The sequence below is a fragment of the Neopsephotus bourkii genome, unplaced genomic scaffold (genome assembly GCF_033783945.1).
Source record: "Neopsephotus bourkii isolate Nb327-2 ecotype Australia unplaced genomic scaffold, CSIRO-AGI_Nbou_v1 NB_1511, whole genome shotgun sequence".
NCBI lineage: Eukaryota > Metazoa > Chordata > Aves > Psittaciformes > Psittacidae > Neopsephotus > Neopsephotus bourkii.
In genome coordinates, this window is record NW_026901987.1 from 5,968,560 (window position 1) to 5,996,502 (window position 27,943).

A 27,943-nucleotide genomic window follows, 5' to 3' on the forward strand; every position below is an offset into this window, starting at 1 on the left:
TGAACTAAAGAGCTTTATTGACATCACAGTACATTCAATAGTAATTTTAAGAACATTACAGCTGAAAGAGAATGGCCTGGTTTATATTCTTAATAAGCACTACCGTTCTTGGGGAGGAAAAAAAAAAAAAGGTAATGCAAAGAAATCCTATTAGGTATTTAATTCTGAGCAGCATTTGGAAAAAATACACCTATTTACAGATAAAAAAAGGATTCTGGTTTCACCTACATAGCCACAATGTGCCTCTATAATGAGACAAGCCTTTATAACTCATGGAATTTTTAAACATCATAGCACTGGTGCCATAAATTCCTCAGCGTTTACGACGAAGAGGAGTCGTTGATCTGAAAAATAGAAGGGAAAGGGGGGGAAAGTTAATTGGAAAAAATAAAAGACCCCCAAACCCACACACACTTTAGGCTTTAGTTATTAACAGTTTTTAAAGATTTTTCCAAAGTTACTTTTGCCTAAGACAAAAAAATTAACAAATACCATACTTTATTAAAAAAGTTCATATGCCGTACACATGAAGACGAATATCAAAAAATAAAAGTAAAAAGTCAGACAAAATACTTAAAAAGTATACTACCTTGATCGTGACTTAGACTTGTGTTTGCGGCTTGCCTTCTTACCAGACCTTTGAGATTTCTCCATGGAGCATGACCGAATATGCTTTGATTTCTTAGCTTTCTTTTCTTTGCTGCTTCCTGGCGATTCAGAACTACTCCTCGCACTAGATTCGGAGCCTGACCGTTTTTTGCTATCTTTGGTAGTAATTCTTTTGCATTCTTGCCTGGAATCCTGTCTTATTATTTTCACACATATGGACTCACCGCGAGTGAAAGTTCTTTCGCTGTCCCTTTTTCTCTTTAATCTACTGTCGTCAAGACTGCCAGCCTTACTTTCTTTTTCCTCTTTTTTGGACCTGTCTTTTCTTTTTTCCTGTTCTTTCTCCCTTTCTCTGTTCTTTTTTCTGTCCTTATCTACAGCTCCACCCTGCTCCTTCTTTCTTTCTTGGTCTTTACCCTCACTTTTATGTTTGTGTCTATTTCCAGGAGGGCTTCTACGCTGGTCTTCAGCTTTACGCCTATCCCTGCTTCTGCTACGGCTTGCACGGTTAGCTCGCCTGTCTCTGGAACGGCTACTACGTCTATCCCAGCTTCTCTCTCTTGAAGGAGTCCGATTTCTTCGCCTCTCCCCTCTTTCAGCACTGTGATTTCTACTAGATCTTCTCCTTTCCCTTAGTTTCTCCCTGCTCCTACTTCTCTCTCTCCTGTTTCTGTGGGTGTAACTCCTGCTTCTGCTGCGCCTAACTTTATGTGAAGGTGTCCTACTGCGACTGTGCCTCTTCTTCCTTTTAGGAGAGGAAGAACGTGAAGAGCTGCGACTACTACCTGAGCTAGAGCTATAGGATGAACTAGATACAGTGCTGCTGCTGCTACTGCTTCTGCTATTGCTGCTACTGCTACCACTGCTAGAGCTTCCAGACCCACTCCTTCCTGTCCTCTCTTTACCCTCTTTTTTAAGCTCTGTATCAGGAGCAATTGCATTTGGAGATCTTTTCTTTTCATGAACCGTATCTGCTTCAATTTCTTTTGCCTCCTGTGATGCTGAGTTACTATTCTGTTCTTTGTTGATAAATTCATTCATCTCTTTTGAAACTTTTTCACTTTGTAGCTTTTCTTCTGGGGGAAAAAAAAAAGTATGCAAAAGAAAAAAGCAATTAAGTTGGAGTGAAATGACAATAATTTCCATACCATGACTTTTGGCAAAACCAGATTTCCAAGCATCTTTCATAATACTTATAATAAATACACTGTCTGCCATCATGCTGACTACCCACCAAAAGACTTGTTTTCTTTTTTATAACTCTAGAACAGCTGCAGTCCTGGTTTAGAAAAAGTGCGCAATCCACTTTTAGAAGTCCTTGATGTCATTTCATGTTTCAGTGGCTGAAGACAAAGTTCTCTAACAAACACCCTGGAACACCAAAACTCTCAAACTCATCTACACAAACACTATTTTTCCTCCTGCAACTTACTAATTCTTTCCTTCTCCTTCCTACAACACTCCTCTAGCTGTACGTATACCTCCTGCCTTCCTTCCAGCCCCACGTATCTGGGTTCAAGTAATCACCAGCTGGTCTGAAGAAGCTGCATTTTCCTTAGAGTGCACAGGCAGGCTCTAAACCTCAGAACAGCAGCTGTACCTGCATGTTCTGTAGGACCACAAAAAGCCTTAGAGGAGTACCTTGTGCTGTAGTAACATGTTTGGTTTTTGAAAGAAAACACTGGGTTTAGAGCGTAAGATAACTTAGATTAGTCCTAAATGCTAACAGGTACCAGCAATTCAAATTTTTCCTTGTTTATATTGGTTTTATAGCCAATGAATTCTAAGGAAGGTAAGAACAGTATAGAAGAGAGACTTATAGATAATTCTTTGCTTAAGATTAAGCTCAAAAGTTAAGACCACGGTATTTAATACAAATAGACGGCAAAGCTCTTACAAAACAAAAAATTAGTCAGCTTGGATTATATGTAAGCTTGGTAGTCAGCAACACAGGGTAAGAAAACGACAGAAGAATTACAAATACATTTCTTGAAAGTAACATAACAAATATCAAGCCAAGATCTTCACAGAGAAAAGTAAAGAAATTCAGACCCTCAGAGCATTTTCCAGAGATTTCCAACTTTAAAAATAGTTTTACTTATTTCTATTCAACCTAGGATCCTTTGCATCACTGGCCAGGGTTTATCTCCTCTTCCCATTTTTAATTGAGCCCAAGAAAAAAATAACTGACATACATTTTTAGCCAAAAAAACCCCAAACACAGCCTTTTGATGTGGGCTATCACATTGATGTGGGCTGAATTAACTTATGGAATAAAACTGCATCTGCAAACCCAGTGATCTTAGTGGCAACTGGGAGTCAAATCTAACCCACAAAAAGAATTCCACCTGCTCCCTGAGTTATTAGGTGATAAAGGCAGAAGCCAGGCTATGTTAGAAGATGCTGTGCTGTATTATATAGTAGAAATAGGCTGCCCTTCCTAAACACCACTACTGTGAGACCCTGAATTTAGTGTTCCTTGGTATTCTGCATGTATAGAGTCAGCTTCCTTACTCCAGAGTTATAATTCTGTAAATAGCCCAACGGAGATGTCCACAGAGTGACATGTGGCTTCCTGCACTAGGAATACAGCAGTCACAGGCCACTGCTCAGAAACTCTCCATAAAAAGCTATCCTGTTATGCATACATCTTAAAATACTCAGAGAGACAGAAATATTAAGGAACCCAAAAGTTTAGCTAGTTCAACCTTTTATTAAGAGATCCATTTGTCTTATTTCTAGGCCTTTAAAATAAAAAGAGGAAGTCATCCATCTTGAAATAAGTATGCTATTGTAATAGCACTTTATTTCTTCTGCAGCTTATGAACTTAGCTCATGACTTCTGCCCACTGTATTTGTGTGTTGATCTACGCTGCTCTTCAGCAGTGCAAGGTGACTGTGATTCCCTTTTGACCTACATTAATGGTACAAAAGGACAAACCTTACCTTGCATGGAGAAGAAGAATTAAATTAGAGGTTTGGTTTTGGCTTGTATTTTAAAATCAAGCCTGCCACCTTACCAGAGGCTAAGTGCGAACTGAAAGGGTTCGGTTATCTTTCCCCAGTATTAGGTATAAAACCCCAGTTATGAAGAACCAACGTGTGGAAACAAACCTCTCCTACAACTGAGAACAGCAAGTTTGAAGAAGCTACAGCCTACCACCATAGGTGTAAATAATACTACATTATGTAGCAGAAAAGCATGTTTTTCAGATGATGCAAAATATGCTTTATATACTTAAAAGTATACACAACTTTGAGGAATGAAGTTTATACAAACTGCAATCTGGTGCATAAAGGTGAAATTTGCAGTCCAATCACAACTGAGATACTAATATTTTTTTTTAAATACATTATACACACATTAATTTTTATAAAGCAATACTAGTATTTATATATGTCCTGGTTTTAGCAGTAGCAGTCATTTTTCTCTTTCTTGGTAGCTGGTGCAGTGCTGTGTTTTGACTTTCGGGCTGGGAACAGAGCTGATAAAAATGATGTTTTGGTTTGTCCAAGGACTTTGTGAGCCTCATGCTCTGCCAGGGAGGAGGGGAAGCCAGGAGGAAGCAGAGACAGGACACCTGACCCAAACTGACCAAAGAGGTATTCCATACCACAGCACGTCATGCCCAGGGGGGAACTGGGAGGTACCTGGAAGGGCTAGGGGACTGCAGGGTTGGAGGAGGTATCGGTCGTTGCTTGGTTGGGCTGGGAAGGCACGTTATTGGTTGCCTGGTGATGAGGTGTTGTATTCTCTTCCCTTGTTATTTCCTTTATTATTACTATTATTGGTGGTAGCAGTAGTGATTTGTGTTATACCTTAGTTACTAAACTGTTCTTATCTCAACCCGTGGGAGTTGCATTTCTTTTTGATTCTCCTCTCCGTCCCTCCGAGAGTAGGGGGAGGGCAAGAAGAGGGGGGGAGTGGGTGAACAAGTTGTCTGGTTGGGGTTAAACCACGACACTATAGTACAGTATCTATAGCATATAGATATGCACCATGCCTTAACTCTGAAGTAGAATATTTTATTGAAAACACTACATGGATTTTTTTTTCTTCTTACAAGTAAAAGCAGCAAACCCCATTTTGATCAAGTAGCTCAAACCATCTTTTTTTGTGAAAACCTTTTAAAGAACATTACTTCTAAATTTGTTTTGATATTTTTTGGCTTAAAATGTATTTTCTCAAAGTAGTAAACTCCACATACAGCACTATATGTAGCATCTGTGTATGTAAGTAACAGTATATGTAAGCAGTATATGTAAGAAGACATGATATGATTTACCTTCTAGCTGTTTTTCTAGTAGTAGTTGCTGTTCTCTCTCTTTTCTCCAAAATGCTTCCTGTTTTTGCCTGATTCTGTGTCGTAATTCCTCATCATCAGTATCAGATGATTCAGAGCCTCTGTCACTCCTCTCATCTTCACTGTCTCCTGATCCATAACCACCCAGTCCACCTGCGTGCATAAAGTCCAGTCTATCACGAGGAAAGATTAAGCTTTGTTCCTAATATTTCTGTGGGGCAAAGAGGAGAGTAACATTGCCCTTCCTTCACTTCCTCTTCTCTGATGAAGTCACTTTATTCTGGTAAGCGCCAATGGTGTTTGACTGGTGTGATCAAGGCCCCCATATCTGCATTGATGCTCACTGTCTGGTTCTACTTCTTCTGGAATGTTTATTTTCAGCAGGCAACCACTGTGATCATGGTACTTTTTCCATTGCATGGAAGAGCAAAAAAGCTCTCTGTGGAGATCGTAACAGTGCCTGCCTCTGTATCAGCAACCGGACAGAAAATGCCTGGGACCTTTCCCAGAAGACACCTCTGAAATTACTTCAGCCGCCTCCGCAGTCCAAGGCTACAGAAATTCTGAATGCCATTTCAATTTTCCTATATTGATTTAGAAAACACTGCACTTTGACAGGTATGGAGATGGAACAGAAATGGACTTTCTTCTCCCCTAGAGATATTAATAATGACTGGACTGATAAGAAAGATAAAGTCAATTTAAACAGCTGACATGGAGATATTTTACTTTCTTTCAGGCTGAGGTTCTTATAATCTTTATTGACTTAGTTTTAAAACATGTGAATAATTGTGATAACATTCAACCCTATTAATCAGAATTCCAAGTTACGAACACATAACTGGTCACTGACACTGACAGTCTTAGATGATAAAAAGTATATTGGGAAAGATCTTTTGCTATTGTTTCTCAAGCTGGGATTTCAAACTCTTTTTCTTGTGTTGTTTCTGGTAATATATGATATGGGAGCCTCTGTGCTTATGTAGTTTTTAAGTGAAATAATAATACCAAAAATAAAAAAAATATTTTTATTTCTAGACTTTCATATTAATCTATCAGCTTTATCTTCCTGCTTGGATGGATCAAAATAGGAAAGAAATACAAACAGTATTCCTCTCTCTAAAGACTGCAGTATGCTTCTGAAACAATCATACTTTGAGAAGTAAATTTATCTGAAGTTTTTATGTATTTTCAAAATTAGGGCAAGATTCTCACACACTAACTCACACTGACTAGTCCTTTACTCCAAAAACCATCCCACTTATATCATTAGGATTACCTGTGGAACAAACAAAAGTGCTGATAAAGTTATCAGAAAGTGACCCATACTCCTGGGCAATGAAAATCTAGTTTCAAAACACAATTCTAGAAATGCAAGGCAAGAGTGAAACTCCCCCTTTAAGCCCTCTCAAAAATAAGGAACATACTTACCGAGTCCAGTGAGGGAAGCCAGTGCACTGGACTGTGCCAGCTGTTTTGCAGGAGCTTTGTATCACATCAACAACAGGAACAACATGTTAACACAAATAGCCACGATTTCATAGTCATGAGTCTATGGTATTGTTAAATCTACTACTATTGCTGTTCTTTGGAGGGAGAGAAGAAACATTAAAAATGCATCATCCATTTAAAACCACTTCTAGATTTTCTGACCACGAAGGTTTAGAATTTAACTGCAAATTAACAGTGAACAGAAAAAAAGACACAAATATACTCATAAACCACTTTCCAAGTTACAGCATCTGCGCATCATTTTCAAGTTTCAGTAGTTACATGTTTAGATTACTCAGTTATGTTAAAGAAATATGTTACGCAAGTACAATATGTGTTAATAGTGAAAAGGAAATTAATCACTAATTGAGGACTCAACGCTTATCTCTTTTCCCTTCTGAACAGCTAAGAACTTGAGATAAAGATGATAGCATTAAGAAACAGCTACAACTCAAGAGCCATTGACACACAGGTACCATTTTATCTAAAATGAACTGTATGAAAGAAATGGAGTAACTGAAGTAACTCACAATACACTGCACAGGATGACAGTACATGATTACTGGATTTGAACTCTACCAAGTTGGATGCATTATACTAAAATTGTTCTTGGGGAATAGCTATGGAGGTTAAATGTTCTAGAGACATGCAAATATAGAATATTCACTGAAGAAACTAACAAAAAACCCAAAAGAGCTGGCATACCTTTAGTTGCTTTACGGTGAACATCTTTGGCCACATAATAGATTTCTTCATTTGTGACATCTAGGAGAATCTCTGTCAGCAGCATTTTTGTCAGCATCATCTGAAGTAAATGGTATTTACAATTAAAGGCCAAACCACCTTGAATAAATACAATGTTCAAATTATGTCCATAGAGCTTTCCTTCTTTTGATGGCTGTTAAAATACGCTCCTACCTGTGTTATTTTATGACTTCTCAGAACATACGATTTAAAAACATAGGTCTGAAACTGTTTAAATTTGACCTGACTTCAAAAATTTTAGAACAGTTTGTATTTTGACTGCGAACTGTATCCATGTGTATTATACACCACTGATTCCTAAAGTCAAAAATGATAAAATGAATATGTAAATCAGAAATGTACTTGGACTGATCCCATTTATCTTTCAAAAAAAGAATAAAGAGCACATTTAAGTACGGTATGCTGTCTCGCTGACCCCAAACCTGCAAAAATCACAGAGGCAACTTATATAGGATTTCATTATGACATATTTCCTACAAAAACTGAAAATGTTGGTAGCTAGCTCTCCAAGCTGCTCAGCCTGGCCACGTGCTTTGCAAAAATACAGGGCTTTCAATTAACAAGGTTTCAGTTGTACACTTAGCATGCAACTTTGATTTCAAAATATGACGTTTCTAAGTTCCTGGTGACATAGAAAAATTGTTGCTCATCTAGGACTTTCTTTCAATAATACATTTTTTTAAACCCCCTTTCACAGGAACTGAGGTTTAAGCATAGATTTCAGACACGTCCACCTGATTATAAAAAGTTTTCAGAAATTTGGCAAATTAAGCAAAACCAAAGAATTAATACTGATCAGTGTGTAAAGATCAGTCATTACATTATTTCACTGTTGTGCTAAATATAAATTATGTAACCTATATCCTTGTATATATGCAAAAGACAGCAATATACAGACATGCAAGTATAACTGCTTTACAGTATGTGCTCTATACTTCTATTGACAGCATCAGGGAGAGAAAAAGTCTTTCACTTTGCTATATCTGGAAAATAGAAGCAAACAGACAGAAACACTCAGTGAGAACTGTATTATTAATACCATTTGATACTCCTTTTCCTCTTCTGTCATTTCTGGTTCGCTTTGCTCCTCTTGAGGAGCTGGGGATGGACTCCTGCTGGTTTTCCCAACGCTTACAGCTTCTGTGTTTTCAGCATCTTCATCTTCCTCATCACTGTCCTACAAGAACAGCATCATGTATTTCAGGGAAAACTTAGATGCCAAGCTCATTAGTGTCTATTGACGATAGTCAACTTGATTTACTTTGTACTGAAGTCTGTATTACAGTTATCATAAAACTCTACTTCTCCCCTCCCAGTAAACATGCAATTCCCTCTCTACCCACAGGAGGTAACAAAGCACGTAGTTGTCAGTTCACTGCCAGAGAGGTACTGAGAACTGCTAAAAACGGAGATAACTGCTAAAGTGAACAGGTTTCCTAAATGGGGTCAGTTTAACAAATACAGGTATCTGAATTTGTTCAGCTGCTTCAAAGACCACGCATGCTCCCAAAATACAGAAAAGAAAAAAGCCCAATTTCATCCTTGCTTCTCTGCTACACACATCAAATAATATACTTTTATCTTTAAGACATTAGCAACTTCAAAACACCAAGTAACTATCGACAAAGCAGCAGCCTAACCTTAGTTTCAAGCAACAGAATCAAAGAGAACCAGGAATAGAGAGTCTCTTTTTTGAGGAGACCAGGAAGTTGATACCTTTCAGGAAATACAAACCTGAGCAAAATGCAAACACTTCTACTTACAAATTTACTTTTCTGAGGTAACCGTGGGCCATCCCCTTCTCCAGCCTCCTCACTTTCCTTTTTTTCTTTTTTAGACAACTGTGAACGTTGCTGTTCCATCCTCTCTTTTTCCAACTTTTTCTGTTTTTCTCGTTCCATCTTTTCCAGGCCCTCACGAATCCAGGCAGGCAGAGTTCTACGTTTCACAGCATCTGCATAAGCAAGGTTTACAGTTCTGTAAGATGAACAAACCCTTCCCACAAAAGAAGAAAAAAACCCAAACAAAATAAACAAACCCAAAGAAATAAACCCTTCACCCCAATCCAAAAATGCCACGCATCTGATTGTGGAAAGAAAAAAAAACAAAGCATTTACAATAGCTTTGCCTTTCCCTTCCTTTGTACTTTATATGTAAAAAAAAAAAAAGTCTTCGAAATTTTATGTTTTTCTATTAAGGAGTGGTTAACATGTACCAATCTGTGGAGGCTCCTGCTTCACAGGCATCGCGATAGGTGAACGCTGTCGATCTCTGAATGAGGGTCTTTCCCTTCGATTTTGAGGAGGTGCAGAAGGTGCTGGTGGACCTGGTGGCCCTGGTGGTCCTGGCTGCCAATAAGGTGGATGAAAGCCACCTTGAGGTGGACCAAAAGCAGCCCCATGCTGAAAGAGTAATGCAGTTTATTTTTCTTCACATGGTAACACTAAATACAGCATGTGTGCAAATCCATGCAAGTAGAAATCCACGATTTCTAGGCTACTAAGAGCTCTCAATCTCTTTCTGTGGTCCCCAAGAAACAAGTTTTCCTTAAATATTTAATGAGTCAACTTAGATTTAAGCAGGGATCCTAACAAAGCTGAAAGGGCTTCAACCAGTCTCCTTTCATACTGTGCTAAACATTAAGCCCAACAAGCACCACCTATCCCAGCAGTTCCTTACCAGCTAAACATCAGAGCATGCAGTTAAATGAAGAGTATACAAAATTAAAAAGTCTAGCTATGGGAGCAGTCTTTCCCTGTAACTACAATATGAGGACAAAAATGGAAAGTTCAAGCTTTTATTACAAAAGTGTTTTGCACTGTGCACTTTCCAGAAATCTTTCATGGCTGCTACTAATATGGCCAATTAACATATTAACTGCATCAATATGCAAGTACAGTAGAGACCCTCGGTACCGAGGAAGCTGTATACAATACAAAAGTCACAAGTCTTGAAGCAAAGATGGGGGGATGGGACTGCTTTAGTATTTTCTGCCCAGAAATGCCTAATTAAACTATTTAAGAAGAGAGTATTTAGGAAGAGAGTTACAACATCAAATCTGGTTTTATTACATTGTACTGTATATTTAAGTCACTAGTGCTAAAAACACTCTTCCACTACAACTTCAGTTCGAGCATCCTTCTGTTATTCACTGCAAAATAAGTTTTCTGTAGAATTTATAAAAATTAATTTTAAGAGTTGATCTCATAATAGTAAACAAAGGAAATTATAATAAACTAGTGTACTTGAAAATTACTGGTTCACTTCCTAACAATACTGCTGAAAAGGAGAATTTAATAATAAAGTAGGCCAGAAGATAAACACTCATTTCTACCCATCTTCACTTGGGTTTATTTATGAACAGGAGGTAGGTGTTCTAACAGGTACCGCTGGTCTTTTATATCAAAGTTTTGGAAGAAAAATACTGAAAACAGGGAGAAGATCAAAAAACTTTTGCAATGCCCTCTGCTATTATGAGCACTAAAACCACCTACAGATTTATTATGCTATGCAATTTATATGCCAGAATGAAGAAAAAAAAGTGTATGTGGATTTTTTAGAAATACCATTGTTTATTCAAAGAATCACAGTAGATAGGTATGAAGAAGCTCAATGGATCATTCAGTCTATCTCCCTGCAAGTACAGGACTGTTCCCTATGGTAAGTTATCTAGTGGTTTTAAGTACATATTTCTGAGATGATTTTTTTTTCCTTTTCCTCCTCTGTTTTTTTTACTGTTTTTTTTTTTTTTTTAACCACAAAACTACATAATGTTAATTTCTATACTGGAACATGATGATTTGTTTTAATACTGCAGACAACAGCCATTTCTCATTACTAGTATAGGAAAAAAACCAAAACCCTTTCGCCTCAGAACAGAACTGAAAACTCTGAAGTCTCTTCTGCAAGGTATTTGGTAAAAATGTATCTTAGCAGGTAACAGATTCTGCAGATGTTTGTAGAACTGAAGAATGAAAGTCGCCGCTAGATGATATTAGAGGAACACATCCACGGAAGAGACTCGGCGCGCCTACAATATTAAAGCAACAAATATGTTTCACCTGATAGTCAAACTGGTTCACTGGCCCCATTGAAAAGTTATCGGGAGGTCCCCCAAAGTTGTGATTGTTCTGGTTAAACATATGCCTGTTGTCGGAAGCAAACTCCCCACTGTCCTGACTGTTGCTGTCTTCAGACGGAGGAACAATTTCCATTTGACTTGGGGCTGGAGTCATCCACTGCTGATCTGGAGGTGGGTGAGGGGGCTGGTGAGGCATTCCCCATTCTGTTTAGGATTTAGAATGTAATTCAATACCAAGTTAGTACAATTTATGAGTCACCAATCACTCAATGTTTTTGTACTTCTCAAAAGGTTCCTCAAAGCAACACAGATGATGAAATTATGAAGAATCATTAATCTACAGACTGTTCTATACTGTCTCAACAATTTCTTCAAGTAACTGAAGGAAATACAAATAGCTGTAGCTGAACTAACACCCAGGGGCTGGGGGCAGAACTGGATGTACACAGACACACTGTACATCTTTTTTATATATTTCCAGTGATACTGAGTCCATAGCACTTATAAATCATATAAACTGTAGAAGAAGTGACCCTACTTCTCTACTTCAACTTTCTAAGTAATGAGCTATTTTATTCCTTCACATAACAGGCTTAGAAGACCTATTAAGGAAAGCTAATGGTTTTCTGAGGAGCACAGCCACTGAAACCTGTTTTCCAAAGTCTTATGTCTTGATAATGGGTGATTCCCAGGATTCTCCAACATCTAGCAGAGGTCCTAGCATAAGCTAGTCATAAGCCCTCAAACATAAGTTACAGCTGGCTAACAGAGCGAAATGTGCCTAAGGAATGAATTAATAGGTCATGTGGCCATAACCTTTGTCTTCCTAGGAAATAAGTCTAAATACTCCTAGAGTATTCTAAAAGACAGAATCCTTTATCCTTTAAATACATCTTACAAGAATTATTGTTAATAAATGTGTTAACATTTGACACTATGTAAATGTTCAATTTACACCAAGTCAACTGACTTGAAAGCTTGCAAGTTGCATACAAGAGGTGCTCTTTTCACTTGTGCCATTTTGCTTTTTTTATTAATAGCATGTAAAGGACTTTTGGATCCAAAAAGAAACCTGGAAGAATATGGAGAAAGATTAAGCTTTGTAGAAACAGAGTAAATATGCGAAGAGAACTTTGGGTAGCACGCTACGATTCAGCTTGTCTGCTTTTACACACTGAGAACAGCATTGGCTAAATTAAAGGAAGCTAGGTCATATCTTCATCAGCATGGTCTTTTATCAGCATCCCAAAAACCTGGGAAAACAGCATATCCTTTGAATGATACATCCAATCATAACAAAATGCATTGGCACATTGTTTCCTGTCAATAAAACATGTTACATTCTTCTCACTCCTAGACCTAGGCTGTTTTCCTGTTTGCATTTTCTGTGTGAGCTTGGGCACCAAGCATTTATGATTATCAGTAAAAATGTCTTCCTCACTTTTACCGGTCTGTGACTGTTTGCAAAAGATACCATTTAAGATGTTATTCTCTTTCACCTTAGAGACGGCAAAGCATAGGATGAATATGCTTTATGTGAGCATACTCACACCACAGGATCATATGAAAAACAAAGTTGTCCAATAATGACACAGTATTTCTGTGAAAACCTCTACTTACTTATATAGAAATACTGCTAGAATACACTCTGTGTACTGCCACATAGTGAAGTTCAAATTCTTACATATGGCTACAATAACTTAGAGCCCAGAGCAGGCAGGTGAAACTTATGCAAAACCTGATGGCTACCTCCCTTTTGCAAAGCATACCTAAGAACTGCCAAGGACATTTTCAGCCTACTTCTATGAAGCACTGCAATAAAACAAATGTGAATAGTCACAGTCAAAACTGGAGGTGTTACTCTTTCAATCATTAACAGAAACAGGCATGAAGTGCAGTTTTCACCAAGAAGACAGAAAGCATGCATACAGGCTTACTAACCACCTTGCTCATGCATTTCCAATTGCATTAGAGAATGGTGAAGTAACAAACCTTTCAGAAAACAACTTCAGAAAAATTTCAGCAGAAAATACCAATCTCTACCCCATGCTTATTGCCAGTGTTACTTTATGAAGTTTTAAAAAGAAAATGATTTTTTGGCCAAAACTGAAGTTTTGAGGAATTTATAAAGAACTGAAATAACTCACATTAACAGAAATGTTCAATCAACTTGTAACTAAAAAATTATGCAGATGACAATCAGATACATAAGCAAAAAATGTACTAAGTATATGAAACTGAGAATCACAGAAACAACTAGGTCAGAAAAGGCCTTTTAAGATCATCAAGACCAACCATTACCCCATGACTGCCAAGTCCACCACTAAACCATGTCACTAAGTGCCTCATCTACATGGTTCCACTGATTCCACTACTTCCCTGGGAAGCCCATTCCAATGCATGAAAACGTATTTTACAGATGAAATTTTGCTCATCTCATTTTTCAGCGTTTTAAGACGCCCAAACCCAGGATCTACAAGCTATATTTTGACCTCATTCTACACGTCAAGATTACACAAGAAGCAGGTATTACACTACAGGAGAGGGCAGCATATGCTCTTTAATTCTGAGGCACCCTGCTGCATTCAGTGCTGCTGTTCCTAGGGCAGTGGGATAAGCAAAACAAAAAAAGATGTAAGAATAAGAACCCAGGGAAACAGATAGTGTGAATTGCCATTATCTTTCTACAACAGGACAGAACAAATCTTTTGCGTATGTATATTACAAACATGATTTATTTTACATAGAGATTATTAAATTGTGTTATCAGACCTTTGTGTCTGCACTGTTACACGTTTTGTGGAACACTTGACTGGGTAGTAGCAGCTGTGATACTCAGTTACAATGCTACTGGTAGTTTTGCATCTTGAAACCTGAGGGACAGGGCATATTCACACCCAAAAATGTCTGACAAAACTAAAATTTCATTATATATTAAATAAAAATGAAAATGAATGCATGGGAAGGAAGACAAACCTGGCTGCCACATTCTGTTGAAGTTGGGATCCCCCTGAAAATTATTATGGTTGTTTGGACCAGATTCTATTCCTGAAATATCCTGTCCGTTTGGCATCATTCCTTGTTGTTCCACTACACTCTGTTGCCCTGAGGCTTCTCGCTGAGCAATCCATGCTTGAGCTAATGCAGCCCAGTCAATCTGGCCTAAAACAGAGGAAATATAAAAGGTTAGTATTCACATGTCTGAAGTTTAAATGTTTCTCAATTACATGTATCACTGCTCAAGAGGTCAACGTTTACCTTCAGCAAGTACCATAAGCACCATTAAAACATACAGTGTAGAGTAAAACAAACTGAAAGCAAATGTCAGTGTACATACTTGCTGAAGTAGCGTTTACCTGCATATATTCAAAATGCCGTAAGGGAGATTATTTTAGGTTCACATTAGCACTGTATGGGTGGTAGCAATACATTTTTTACCTAAGTGATCTAATTTGGTATCAGAAATATATATATAGCCTTAATTTCTAAACTCAAGTCTAAGAAAGATGCATAGTTATAAAACTACATTTTGCAAGGTATAGTCTTTGTATAATCCCCTATTTCTGGAATGCATATTTCTCTCCCCCTTTTTTTCTTTACTACCATTTCTTCCAGTAAGTAAGCGGCACTCTCAGATGAGGACACTACTCTGTGTATTCTGCTCATTATCAAATCAGGAAGTCTCTCTAGTGAAGTTAAAGAAACTGAAGTGACAGAAAGCAATGTAAAACCAGTGTGCCCAATCACCCAGATTACCAAATACACACCTTCGCTTTCTTTTATCTATTCCTATATTTCTCTTGATGCTTTGAATTGCTGTCACCTCACTCTCAGTTTCAGGTTTATTGCTTTGGTGGGTTTATTTTTTTGGTGGGGGAAAGAAATCCAAACAAGAGATCATGATCATCACTGCTGTAACCTAAAATACCATACCAATCTTCCAGTGAGAGTTTTTCTGTGTATAAACTTGCATTAGTATTTCTGCCACACAAGCGCTGAATAAAAAGCAGATTTCCTCAAATAAATGATTCATCTTGGCTATAGAACTGGCAGAAATACAGATTCTGTAACTCACAGGGACAGATTCTGTAAAAGTACGTAAGGTCTAAATGTTAATTGGTACGATTGGTAAAACACTGATAATTTGTCCAGGATAACTTAGGTTGCTTGTCTGTACTTTGCATATTAAATAGTAACTATGTCAAAACATTTGGAACTGACGCTATTTTTCTAGTTCTTTAGAAAAACATTATAAATGTATTATCTTGGGAGCAGCTACAAAAAAAAAAGCAACTATCAGTCATGCTCTGAACAAAGATTCAAAAATTCAACTGACAACAGGAAAAATAAAAGAATCCACAAAGCTTTCCATATACTTACTTGGATCTTGCTGGTGCTGAAATGACTGCATCCACTGCTGTTGGTTCAAAGGCCATTGCTGCCAAGGTTGTCCACCTTGATCCCACATCTTTTAAGTCTTTATATAGTCTATATTTCAACTAAAAATAATAGTTGTATGTTTAAATAGATGCCCATGAAATATCACATAACTGAAACTTACATAACTGCAGATATAGTTAAGCCTTGCAAAGCAAGCTGAAGCAATGCTGGCTTAATATTTTAAGCTGGAGGAAATGGTTCATCCTTTAGAGTAATATCTGCAAATATTACCGTCAGATTTCAGAAGCCCAGTATGCTTTCTCTGTATTTTCACAAAGAAATTAACTACAAAACGATGTTCAAGGAGAGGTCTGACAAGTTTATAAGACAAGAACTCATCTGACAGTAAATGCAATTTAAAGTCAAAATGTAAAAGACATTAAGTGATATTCTTGCCTGTTTCTTAAGGAAAAGATGTGCATTTTTCTATACAAGTGTCATGCAAGTCTGTTAAGCGAGACAAAGGAAAATCACTGAATGGTAAAACACATCATTAATGATTGCACAGGTACAACATGGTGTCCACATGCATTTTATGTGCTGTACAGGCTCAATGTAATTTCTAAATAATACATGCTTTCTGAGGAAGAAGAAAAAAAAAAACAAAAAGCCTCTGCTTAGCTGCACATTTACCACATGGTCTCTTAAAATCATGAGAAACATTTGTTGGTGCTGTGCTCTACGCCCTGAGCAGGCAGCAGCAGCTCTAGGAGCCGATGGCTCCATAACCTGCTTTAAGTGAAGCTCCAGCACCAGCTCTGCAAGAGTCTGACAAGGCAGAGCAGCTTACCAGGTCAGTATGCCTATAATGGAATGCCAGCTCTTTCTGGTCATTTGCACCGCCTGCGTACATCTAACCTGCTACTACACATGGAGGACCAGTGGCCACATGCACTACTCCAAACAGCTTTTCTGCAGACAAACCCTGGGCACAGATTTGAGATTCATTCTAGAAGCTGTTCCCAAACACCAGTGGGTTAAGACTCCCTCTGTCCTACCCACTTCTCAACAGGCTTCACTCTCAAAGAACACATCCTCATACCGTTCACCAGACAATCCTCGATTTCACGCAGTAAAACCATCACCCATGTAGGCTATTTCAAATACTCCAAACTTAAAAGAAACAGAAACATTCATTCACAGGAGGTGCAATACAGGATAGATGAGTACAGCCTGTCAACTTCAGAAGAAAGTAGCTCAGAGCAGCCAGTGCCACTCAGGTGGCCAGCCAGGAACATAACCATAACTGCTCTTACAGAGCAGGACGCAAGCAGCCCCACAGACAGAGCTGGCTTTCAGGACACAGAAAACCAATCAGAGTAGATCCTACTTGCAAAGGGATCTCATGCTTAGTGATTACACATTCATACAAATAATTACATGACTGCACAGGAAGAGAGCATCACATTGCAAAAACGCACAACAAAAAGAGCTGTACAGATATCGCAGGGTGTTGGGTCGTGCAGAGGTGAATGCAAGCTTGTCTCTTGCATACTTCTGTCATATTTTCTTTTTAAGCTGAAAAACTGGAGAACACCTTTGTTCTGAAATCACTTATATTCAAGCCAGTACAAAAATTATATATGTATGGCTCAGAAAAATTCAGTTGCAAATGCCTTTTTTTGGGGGGGGGGAACGACACGACAGGACTGGAGGGGGGGGGCTTAAAACACGACCAGATCAACTTTACAACAGCAAGAGCACTGGGCAAAACCTACTTTACCATTTTCACTATCTTTTCCTACAAAATTCAGTATGGTAGTTGTTTTTTTGTGGTAGGGTTTTTTGTTGGGTTTTTTATTTTCTTTGTCCTTTTTTTCCTTTTTTACATTTTTATCTGTACCTAGGAAATCAACTTTCTTATACAAGTTGAGTGCAAGGCTGGCTAATAATGCACTTAATGCAACATTTAAGTAGGCCCTCACATACATAGCTCTCCAAATACTCCTATGTGTGTATTTCATACACTAAGTATGAAGCAGTAACCTCATATACTATTTCCACCCTAAAGAAGAAAAAGGTAAGTTTCTTTTTCCCCTCAGTTTATCTTTCCATCCAGAATCCAAATTCTTTCAATTGTCAAAATAAGCTTGTTAACATCTTAAACCAAAGTTGTAACAACTGTGGTTCAAGATAACCACCAGCCTCAAAGCCCTACACGGCCTCTCCCATTGTTCCCAGCTGTTAAATCACACTAAGAGTAATAAAATTTCAGTAATTCTAGTAGCATTTTTTTACCTGAATACATAATACCTTGGAAAAACTTTGTGAGATTTACTAAAATAAACTCAGCAAAAGATTCAGAAGATTAAATTGTTTCACCAATAATGTAAGACGCAGGTTTACATATAATTCAATTAAAAAAAAAAAAAAAGAAACAGTTAAATATCAATTTCTCTCATGGAAGTGTAACAATATTAAGGGCACCTCTACAAATTCAACTGAAGTGTAAGCTCCTACATACAGCTTTTACTTGATAGGATCAGATAAGACCTAATTTTACCAGACCATTTATGTATCTCTGTCCTAAAATCTTGGATATTTTAGAATTTTTTTTTACAAGTTCCAGCTAACAGAATTAGATTGTAATAAACTTTTGTATCTGATCAAATGCTTATCAGTTATCGATTTCTCATGGATTCTGCACTGAAAAGGACGTTTAGCATTTGAGCCTTTTCTTGTTTATTTGCAGGCCTCGATCCTCACTGTGGGCAAGCTGAAGCACCAGTTTGGAGAGTAAGAAGGCCTAAGGTAACAAATCCTTCCAGGTCTCCTGTGCATATCCTGTCCCTGAAACAGCAACTATCTTACCATTTTATAAAGTGTGCAAAGAAATTAATTCAACTTTTTGGTGATGGGGAGATAAATTATTCTGCAGCTATATCAACTGGCATCTGAAAAGGTGACCATGAGACAGAGAAGACAGGCAGCGACTTTAGGCAGCAACTCTAGGCAGCAGCAATATTCATTCCCCTCCTGGCTTCCCTCTCAGCATAGGACGTTGAGGCCATATCCACACTCCAAAGGGAAGTGGTGCCGAAGGACTCCACCATCTCCCCATCAGAGAGCAGCACTGACCCAGGATACCTAACATTCATCCAGGCTGCTCCCAAACACATTTCAGGTATCAGCACAGACCTGAGACTCAGAAGGCAGTTAAGACATGTTCATTTTGGTCTGGAAGGTCAGACACTCATCCAGGGCCAGCTGGCTCCAGGGCCAGAATGAATAACCCTGTCGGGTTTTAGCTGTTAGTGTATATAGCTGCTTCTTCATCAGTCTGCAACGTAATATGGCCTAGAGTCTTCAAGAGATTATCTCACCTTATTATTGCTATTTTGGGCAGAGAAATCAGGTGGGGGAGTTCATTTCTATTTTGATGCACAACACTATGACAAGACAGCAACAGCTGTGTAAAACCTTGAAAAACTTCAACATTTGGTTAATTCAATTTATGCCATCCAGAACAGACTGATTTAAGATCACTGCTATTTGAAACTGCTAAATTTTGTTCATGTGCTGTATTTGAAAGCTTTTGATTTCTGTATTGCATTTGTACTTTCACTGTTGATTTTCTTAGGTTGACAACTATAAAAAAAGCTGGCTTTCAAGCACACAGATTTATTACCAAATTCAGTATAAAAGCTTTCTTTACTCACGAGGAATACATACTACACAAATACTTAAGCAATTGCATCACTTTCTTTATGAAACTGTACAGGCAAAAGCCCTTTTTCAAATATCATGTGAAAACTGGCCAAAACTATTATTAATTCTTACCTTTATTTCAACTTGATCTTCAGTATGCTATTCTTTGAAAAGAAACAGGAACTAGATATGAAGGAATATAATGATCATCTTAAAATGTTTATAAAACTAACCTTAAGGTATATTGGCTAAAAGACCACATGTATTCAAATATTAATACTGAAAACTAAATGATGTATTTTAATATGCTCCATTCAGAGACAGTGAACAGAACAGGTTTGCTGTATGGCCTCTCCATCTATATGGTGACCTGAAAGAGAGAGACACCTTTGCTAATTCCTCCATTTTTTGCTCCTCACTTGGTTTCCTGCACCTTTTCAAAGTTTTCACTCACTCGTATAAGGTAAACATGAAAAAGGTACTTGATGTACAATCTTCTCACTACAGAGAGGCTACAGGCATTCAAAGATAATTTACTCCCTTCACAAAATATTTTGCTAAGCACTGTTTAATGGTTTCATCTCCTATTAAGTTTCTGAGGCAAACGAACTGGCTTTAGTTACTCCTTTTTACATAAAAGTAATGTAACTTCATATGATGTTTGGGAAACTTTACTGTGTACCTAAAACTCTCAATATCATCCCAGGAAACATCTCTAACAGTTTCCTTTGCTAATGATGCTAATTTAAGGATGTCAAAAATAAAAACAGTCTGAGGCAAGTCTTCTGATAATAAGCAAACCAAAACAACACTTTTGAACCTCAGTGCCATACACTGAAAGGGAAAGGGCACAAACTGTTTCTAAAAGAACTCATAAAACACAGCAAAGAAAACATAGCCTGTTCCCAGCAACTTTACTGCAAGGGATTCACACCCAACCTGGGGAAAGCAGAGACAATACCAAACCCAAAACCAACAAACAATGCCTCTCCACCAACCAAATAGGTAACTTAGAGCTTGAAACAGTTGAAACCTCTTGCACTATTGTATGTGGATAAGAAGCAAACATTTTCCTGAGACACATAAAGTAGTAATAATGGAGAAAAGAGAACCAAAGTCTTCTCCCACCTAATTAAAATCTGCACTGCCAAAACTAACTTAGGGTGCTGCCATATGAATTATAAATGAGTTTTAATTTCTTACAAAAAAAGAAATAAAAAAATCAGCATCACCTGAAAGAGGCTTCACCTATCACAGTGGAAGGCTCTTAGGCCCACTAATAACGCAAGGCCAAATACACATCAGAACATCCAAACTGCAGTGAAACAAGTTTTATTTTTCACTGAAGGGGGGAGGAGGCAGATGAATACTGGCGATAATCTACTAAATTCAAACCTTAACAAGACGCTAACAGAGAGGTACAAGAACTGAGAAATCATTAAGACTCACCGGTTCTAACATCACCAGTGCTTACAACAGGTTTTGAAAAGCAAACAGGTTCAAAGAATGGATCGATTTTACAGGTACCTGTTTGCAAAGGAAAATGCAGATACTACCCTTCTCATGATGATGGTGTTTTTTTTATTTACCTCTTCTATCCTCCATTTGGACACAGTGTTTCTGCTTTCCCTAGCAGACACAAACGAAAGAACACTTATTGGTGCTTAAAGAGACATTCCCTAATGTTAGATCACAGAACAAGAACCTGAATCTATTAAAAACCCATTTACCAATGAAGAAACAGAAGCCAATTCAGGATTCTTTATGTTTTATACAGAGGCACAATCACAGGGGAAAAACACCCCATCGATCCGCATTTAATTTCAGTTACATGTACTTAACAGATCATGAAAAGTTAACATGAGATCTTAAGATTTTGCTAGAGTATTTAAGAGCAGCCATGTTCTGAAATATGTTCTGTTGTATGTTTACAAGAAAAAGATTCCAATTCAAAGGAGGGACCTACTGGAACTCTATTCAAAGGCAGGATCTGCTGAAGTTTTATTACAGCGAAGTACTGGTGCTAAATGTACCACCTTTGAAAGGATTTCTGGTGAAAGCTCCTCTGTTGACAACAAAAGCTGACAACAGCAGCATAGATAGGACTTACCTTGATCCCCAGCAGACAGCAACCTCTGAGAGACAACAGCACCCACGAAAATTTAAAGTTGGTGTCAAAATCTCTACTACACTATTTTACCCAACAAAAAGCTAGGTTAAGACAGAGAAAGAACAGGTACTTCAAAAGACAACTTTCCACTTCTCAATTGCAATGTGCATCTCAGCTATAGATTATACCCTGTGTTAACCTGTTGTTTTAGGAAAATGCCATCTCCTTCAACATGTTTATCTGTCTGCAAAGTAAGTTATTTTCTGATATGGTTATATGATGTGTCCAGACACATCACACATACTGAAAAATATTAGACGCTACTTACCAGTAACCAGAGTTTTGACTGATAGTTCACATGCTCACCTTTAAGTCTGGGAGACTTTCCCCAGCACCCCCCATAAAACACAGTTAGCTTGAAATAATCTGACTTTCACACAGATGGGGATGCCACCCTGTCAAATAGAGCATGGTTTCCTGACAATTTCCCAATGGCACAGTACTTGGTGAAGGAGTCTTTCAGTTATTTGCCCACTCATGTAAAAAATGGGCCTGTTTTTTAGACAAGGCCACCAACCGAACTTGAGCTCTACCAGGTTCACTCTGATTCCTCAGACAACTCTACATTGGCAGCTTTGTAGTGTAAGATTATCAAATCTGATAGCCAGTTCAACAGCACTTGTGCAGAGGTAACTATGCTCAGCCCTCTCAACAATACATAGGAACAGTCTTAGGGAGCAAGGCTCAGCCCTGTGAAGTTCAAGAGACAAAGCCCACTTATCATCCTGGAGATGTTATCTTTCTTACACACCTATGACACTGGCTGCAGCAGAACTGAAAAATATCAGGAAGTTTCACCCGGAAAGGCAAGCAAGACTTGCCCCTACATAAAATTTAAGAGAGCTAATGGATAATCTCAATTGCTCCAATGGATGCAGATAGAAGCACAGATACTTAAAAAGTTAGCTCAGCTGCAGGTGAGCATCAGGAAAATAGCTAACCATACCTAGCTGGCCAGGTGAGTACATCAAGGACACTCTAACAACCTCCTGTTGTGACATTATGTTTCTCCTCATTATGAATGTTACACAGCAGAACACCTTGCACACTGACTGGTTCTGCAGAAGAAGAGATTTGGAGATTCTGAATGGGTTGTCCCAAGAAATTCATGGAAGTGAAATATCTTGGCAATGAAATACAATTAATCTCTGAAAAATGAAATTAGCAGGATATTTGTTAGAAGGAAGATTACCTCAACTCTAAGAAAGAAGAAGAGGGCGTAGGACTCAAGCTGTCCCTAGGAGGAACACAGCAGGCACCTTCTGCTGTGTCATGAGCTGAAGAGATCAAAGTCAGGAACTCTTACATTAGACATCAACATCCTTTGAGTAGATCTCCAGGACACAAAATCTGTCAGTCTGGTTTATTCAAGCCTGTAGACAGGTAGACTAATGATATGATTCTGGAGCGTACAGAACCAAAGCCAATAATCAAGTGCTTTCTGATGCAGAAGAGAGGCTATTGCATCACCTTCCTGATGTTACTCATCATCCCTGAACAGCTGGTTCACAAGTGATGCAAGATGGCCTGACAAGTTTTACTTGCAATCTGAGCCTCTAACACATAGCTGCAGAAGTTCTTGCGGTGACTAAAGATCTCATCTTGAAGGCCTTCCAAATAGTCACTGCATTTTAGCAAAGTATCCACCATTTAAATAAAGAAAGAAGCTGAAACCACAGGCAATCATGCATGCTTTGAGAACACCTACATAGTTAGCCTTTGGACCCCAGGGTTTAAACACAACACACACTTTTTGATATTGTATTCATAGGGTAAAAAAACAACAACAAAACAAACCTAAAGATCCTGCATCTCCTGTAAGACAACCTGTCACTGCAGCCATGACTTTTGGCTATCTTTTGATCTACAGAGTAGCTGAAGGAAAGGATCCCAAGAGGTAGTAGTCCTGGTTTGTAATAAACTGAAAATACTGTTCTTGAAAGGAATTAATATTAAATAATCAGTGCCATTAGCTTTCGGAATGAGTTCAAGACAACACAAGCAGCAGTCTCTGATGCTCTTCGTGGAACTCCTGAGATGCAGGGAGTCACCCATCTCGCATCCAGAGAAGGATCTCAAAAGCACCACATACTGTGTGGATAGAGTTTCTCTGTCCCCTATAGGCTTAGGCCTGGAGATGGATCTAAAGGAAACAGAAGATGTCTCAGAAGCAGAGGTCCTTGAAATCAAAAGCCCGATTTCTTGACCTTTTGTATAAGCACCTTGTTGTAACATAAGGTATCTTCCTTTCATTCAAGGTAGTCAAAATTGACTTTGTGAAGTTTTAGCACAGTGACTGAAGGTTTACAGTGAATTTCCATGATGAATTTTATGGAACCGCTCATTTACACACAGGATAAATCTAACCATACATTCACAACACCCAGAACAAAGCAGGTAGCAGAAAGACAGGAATCAGACCAACAACATGAAGAGTTCAAGCTTGAGAGCTGCTTCTCCCCCACCTGCCCCCTGCCCCCTCCCAGTATGCTATTGCTTCATCAGGATCCTGACAGCAGAGGCATCGCTGATGAGGCTGGAAGGACTAGTGGATAAATACAGATACAACCCCTACAGTTCACATGTTTCTCCCAAGGAATGACACAGAGCAGCTCATCCGTGTGAACTGGAGTCCCAAACTCAATAAAGAACACAATGTATAGATTTGAAGAATATCTATCTCAGTGTACTCCAAACTGGAAGGAAACTTAAAACTAAGCACATCTTCCACTACTGCCACTGGAATAAATAATAATTTACTGTAATAATATGTACACAGCAGGTGACTGAAAAGAGAGGTACAAAGGAAAAAATCACCTCACACAGCCAGAGGAGCCCTTCTACCAAGATGAAAAATTTAATGCAAAAGGGTACCACAAGAATCATCAGCTGGCGGTCCTAATGGGGGGGACCCACATAAATCAGAACACCTCTGCAGCTGAAAAGATCTGGGAGTACGGGAGCATGACGCACCCTATGCACCTGTGTAGGAACCAATTCTAGGCATTACTCCAGAAGGGCTGCAGACACACATTCACTCAAGAGTCAGAACAAATGAGTACTATCTTTCAGACAAAAGCACACCAGCTTCCATTTCATTTGGGAAAATGAATATTTAGTACTGTATTATACTCAGCCGCTGATTAGCAAATGAAACATTTCTGGGGTGAGATAAGTTTGTAATAAATTAGGAAAAAAAATTAAAATAACTATGCTGACTGCTACTCTGTTTCACCTATCACACTTTAAGTTGACCAAAAGCTTGTATACATCCCTTAGGGCATTACCCTAAGCTGTTGCATGTGTTTAACGCCCAGATACTATGCATCTTTCTCTTCTTAAGAGCTAGTAGCTACATTGATGTGTCTGCTGTGTCCAGCCAAAAAACGTGCAAAAATCTTCCAGCCTGTTTATATCTGTGCATTACTAGAATGCTGGAAGTCAACTTCACTTACCCCACTGCCTCAGTGTAACTTCAGTTACACCCATTCTGCCATATCAGAACTATTCTTTCTCAGATTGAAGAACGAAGGACTTCCAAATGTGTAACCAAAATCCAAAATACAGAACCAGAAAAAGAACTGAAGAAAACAGCTTGTTCTGGGACAAAGTTTTCCAGAACCGGGTTCACACATCAGCATGTCTGGCTAATATTTATAGTGCTACCAAGATGAAGTAGGCTGAGCAAAGGCCAAATTAAAAAAAAGAAAAAACAACAACAAAAAAAAGTACTATGAAAACTTCTTCAGTGAGTCATTCAAGCAGTGCAGCTTCCACAGTCTATTTTAAACTTAAATCTACATATCCACTCAGCTGAAGCCAACCCTTTCAAAAGAACAAAATGAATTTTGGGGGAAGTCTGATCTGCTTATTTTTTGCACATATCATTCCAATAGAAGACCTGATGCTAGATTTGCAATTAGCATTATGTTTTTTCTGCAGTGAACTGTCCATCTGCAACTTCCTCCTTGATGAATATGCACTGCAAAAAGAGTACTACCAATAACTAAACAACCAACCAACTACTCCTTGCTGGTCAGGAGCAGATATTACCCTCAATGATAAACATTATCACTTAAGGAAGAGAGCTCAGGTAGTGATGAAAGCAGGTCTAATAAAACCTACTCATAGTGTCACTTGTTGCCAAAGGCAGGTACCTCAGTCATGAAAAGAACGGAGACAGGACACCCCTGTCTCCATAGTATTTTTGCATAATCCTGCACCTAACTCAAAATCAAACATTGTTAAGACTCCTCTCTACCACAATAGATTACGTACGGCAAGCTGTCCACTAAAACACTGTGGAACTATGCTAAATTCATGGACTTAAGCCCTGCAATACCTCCAAGCCCAGAAGTGGAGAAACCACTTTTTGAGAGCAGGAGTTTGCATGTCACTCTGACAAAGACAATAAGGAATTCTTGTAATGACATAATAGCAGAGATGACACCAGGTTTGCTGCTGCCCCAGACAAATTAGAAATCAGTAGCTTGTCTTCTGATTGGTCACTGAATTGTCAGTAATGCCAGTGCCTTGTCCCTGGACAAAGGTGAGGTTCTCAGTTCCCCAGTTTTACAATCAGGGGGAGGCACAGATTCTGTCACCTTCAGAAGCGGCACTATCTCAGCATGGCCTGACTTTTGAATTTGAAAGGGGTTTCTTACTTCTACATGTGATACAGCTATTCAACTGGACTGAACTGTTATTTGTAACTCTGCCTTTGTAAAATGATGCTTAAATACTGTCTGCTGGTAGACAGGACTTCTGCTTTGAAGACTACAATTCCTCATCTTTAAAAGGTGGCTGACACTCTGTCTTAACACAAATCCTTCAGGGCATACCTAGCTCCCTGTATCCCACACCTTTCAATATTTTTTGCATACAAACATTTACAAGCATGGCTGTAAGAGAAGAAATAAACAATAACCAAGGTGGCTGAATAGTCTGTATACTAATTTGTTTCAGAGACTTGGTAAATTTCAGCTGGAGTAGCACATAATAAAATCATTCAATGGTCTGGGTTAGAAGGGACCTTCAAAGCTCATCCAGCTCCAACCCCCTGCCATGGGCAGGGACACCTTCCACTAAGCCAAGTTACTCAAAGCCCTGTCCAGCCTGGCCTTGAGCACTGCCAGAGATGAGGCAGCCACAACTTCTCTAGGCAACCTGTGCAGTGCCTCACCACCCCTATCATAAAAAATGTCTTCCTTATGTCCACTCTAAAGCTTTCCTTTCAGTTTAAAAACATTGCCGCTTGTCCTGTTACTGCATACCTTAGTAACAAATCTTTCCCCACCCTTCTTAAAAGCACCCTTTATATAGTGAAAGGCCACAATAACGTCTCCCCTAAGCCTTCTCTTCTCCAGGCTGAACAACCCCAGTCTTTCAGCCTGTCTTCACAGCAGAGCCGTTCCACCCCTCTTACCATTTTTGTGGCCTCATCCTTAACTGTAAAGCCTAGCACATCCCATCCAAGTTTAGTTCAGTGTTTAACTTTGTGGGATTGTCAGAGAGTCTGTGTATAAAGTGATCCGTGCAAAAGGGCTTGCAAACCCGTGGTCTGTTTAGGATCAATGTAGAAACATCCTGCGTTTACCAAACTACTGAACCAGGTTCAGGTATCTTAAAAATGTTGCTGCGTGTGATTAAACTGTTAATGTTAGTTCTCTGGAGCCCTCCAGCGGAATAAGCTCACGAGAACCGACACGAAACCCATGAAACAGCACAAATATTCCGCGGAGACATTTTATCTGCAGGAGCCAGGCTGCTGACACTGTCAGCTACCCCTTACTGGTGCTCCCTAGCTAGGCTACTGACTGCACCAGCAGACGTTCTCCCCTACACATCCGGGGGCGTTGCTGCACCGGCACCAAGCAGCACCGGTCCCTCGGCGCGCCCGGGCCGGCTGCGCACTCCCCCCGCGAGCCCGCTTACGTGCGCTCCTCACGGGCCGATCCCGGTCACAGCGCTGGGCCATCAGCACCCGCGGCGGCTTCACTCCCGGCACGGGCGGCCCCGGGGCATGCGCACGGGCAGGTAACGGACCAGGCCTCCGCGGACACCGGAGACACCGCAGAGAAAGCGGCGCATGCGCGCTAGGCGGGACCGGGGTCCCGAGGACTCCCCGGCGCCGGCCGCCCCTCGTCCCCCCACCGCGCATGCGCCACGGGCCACCGGACGGCGGGGGCGGTCGAGGAGCTCTAGTCTGCCCTTCTCGTGCAGGCCACCGGCTTCCGTTCGCAGCTGCACGCCCTCCAACGACTGCCGGCCCGGCTTGGCTCGGCTGGGGGAGGAGGAGAAGGAGGAGCGAAAGAGAAGCTCGGGTCAGCTCGGCACCCGCCGGCCCCCGGGAGCGCTGGCGAGCGCAGCCTGCCCCGTTACTTACACTCCCCCGCCTCCCGCCGCAGGCGCTGCCGCTACTACCGCTCCACCGTC

General features: G+C 39.5%; 1 protein-coding gene across 3 annotated transcripts; it reads right to left on the minus strand.

The window, feature by feature from the left end:
• Positions 1-27,572, minus strand: PNISR (PNN interacting serine and arginine rich protein). Of its 3 annotated transcripts, XM_061369861.1 has the most exons (12): positions 27,443-27,572; positions 15,631-15,749; positions 14,227-14,412; positions 11,231-11,454; positions 9,385-9,571; positions 8,933-9,123; positions 8,209-8,346; positions 7,110-7,209; positions 6,345-6,398; positions 4,896-5,066; positions 590-1,685; positions 1-344 (listed from the first exon to the last, which is right to left on the minus strand). In XM_061369861.1, exons 2-12 carry the CDS (start codon positions 15,716-15,718, stop codon positions 314-316), a joined length of 2,466 nt encoding a protein of 821 aa, XP_061225845.1. In that variant the 5' UTR covers positions 15,719-15,749; positions 27,443-27,572; the 3' UTR covers positions 1-313. The 3 variants fall into 3 exon arrangements, with proteins under 3 accessions (XP_061225845.1, XP_061225846.1, XP_061225844.1); XM_061369862.1 differs by lacking the exon at positions 27,443-27,572 and having other exon boundaries at positions 590-1,682; positions 15,631-16,835; XM_061369860.1 differs by lacking the exon at positions 27,443-27,572 and having other exon boundaries at positions 15,631-16,835.
• Positions 27,573-27,943: the final 371 nt, after the last annotated feature.

Bases quoted from the DNA above. Each gene is read 5' to 3' on its own strand.
- PNISR (XM_061369861.1), bottom strand. From the start codon at position 15,718: ATGTGGGATCAAGGTGGACAACCTTGGCAGCAATGGCCTTTGAACCAA. The intron at 6,399-7,109 runs GTATGCCAGCTC...TGTGATACAAAG, and splicing joins TCACCGTAAAGCAACTAAAG to CTCCTGCAAAACAGCTGGCA. The intron at 1,686-4,895 runs GTAAATCATATC...TTTTTCCCCCAG, and splicing joins ACTAGAAAAACAGCTAGAAG to AAGAAAAGCTACAAAGTGAA.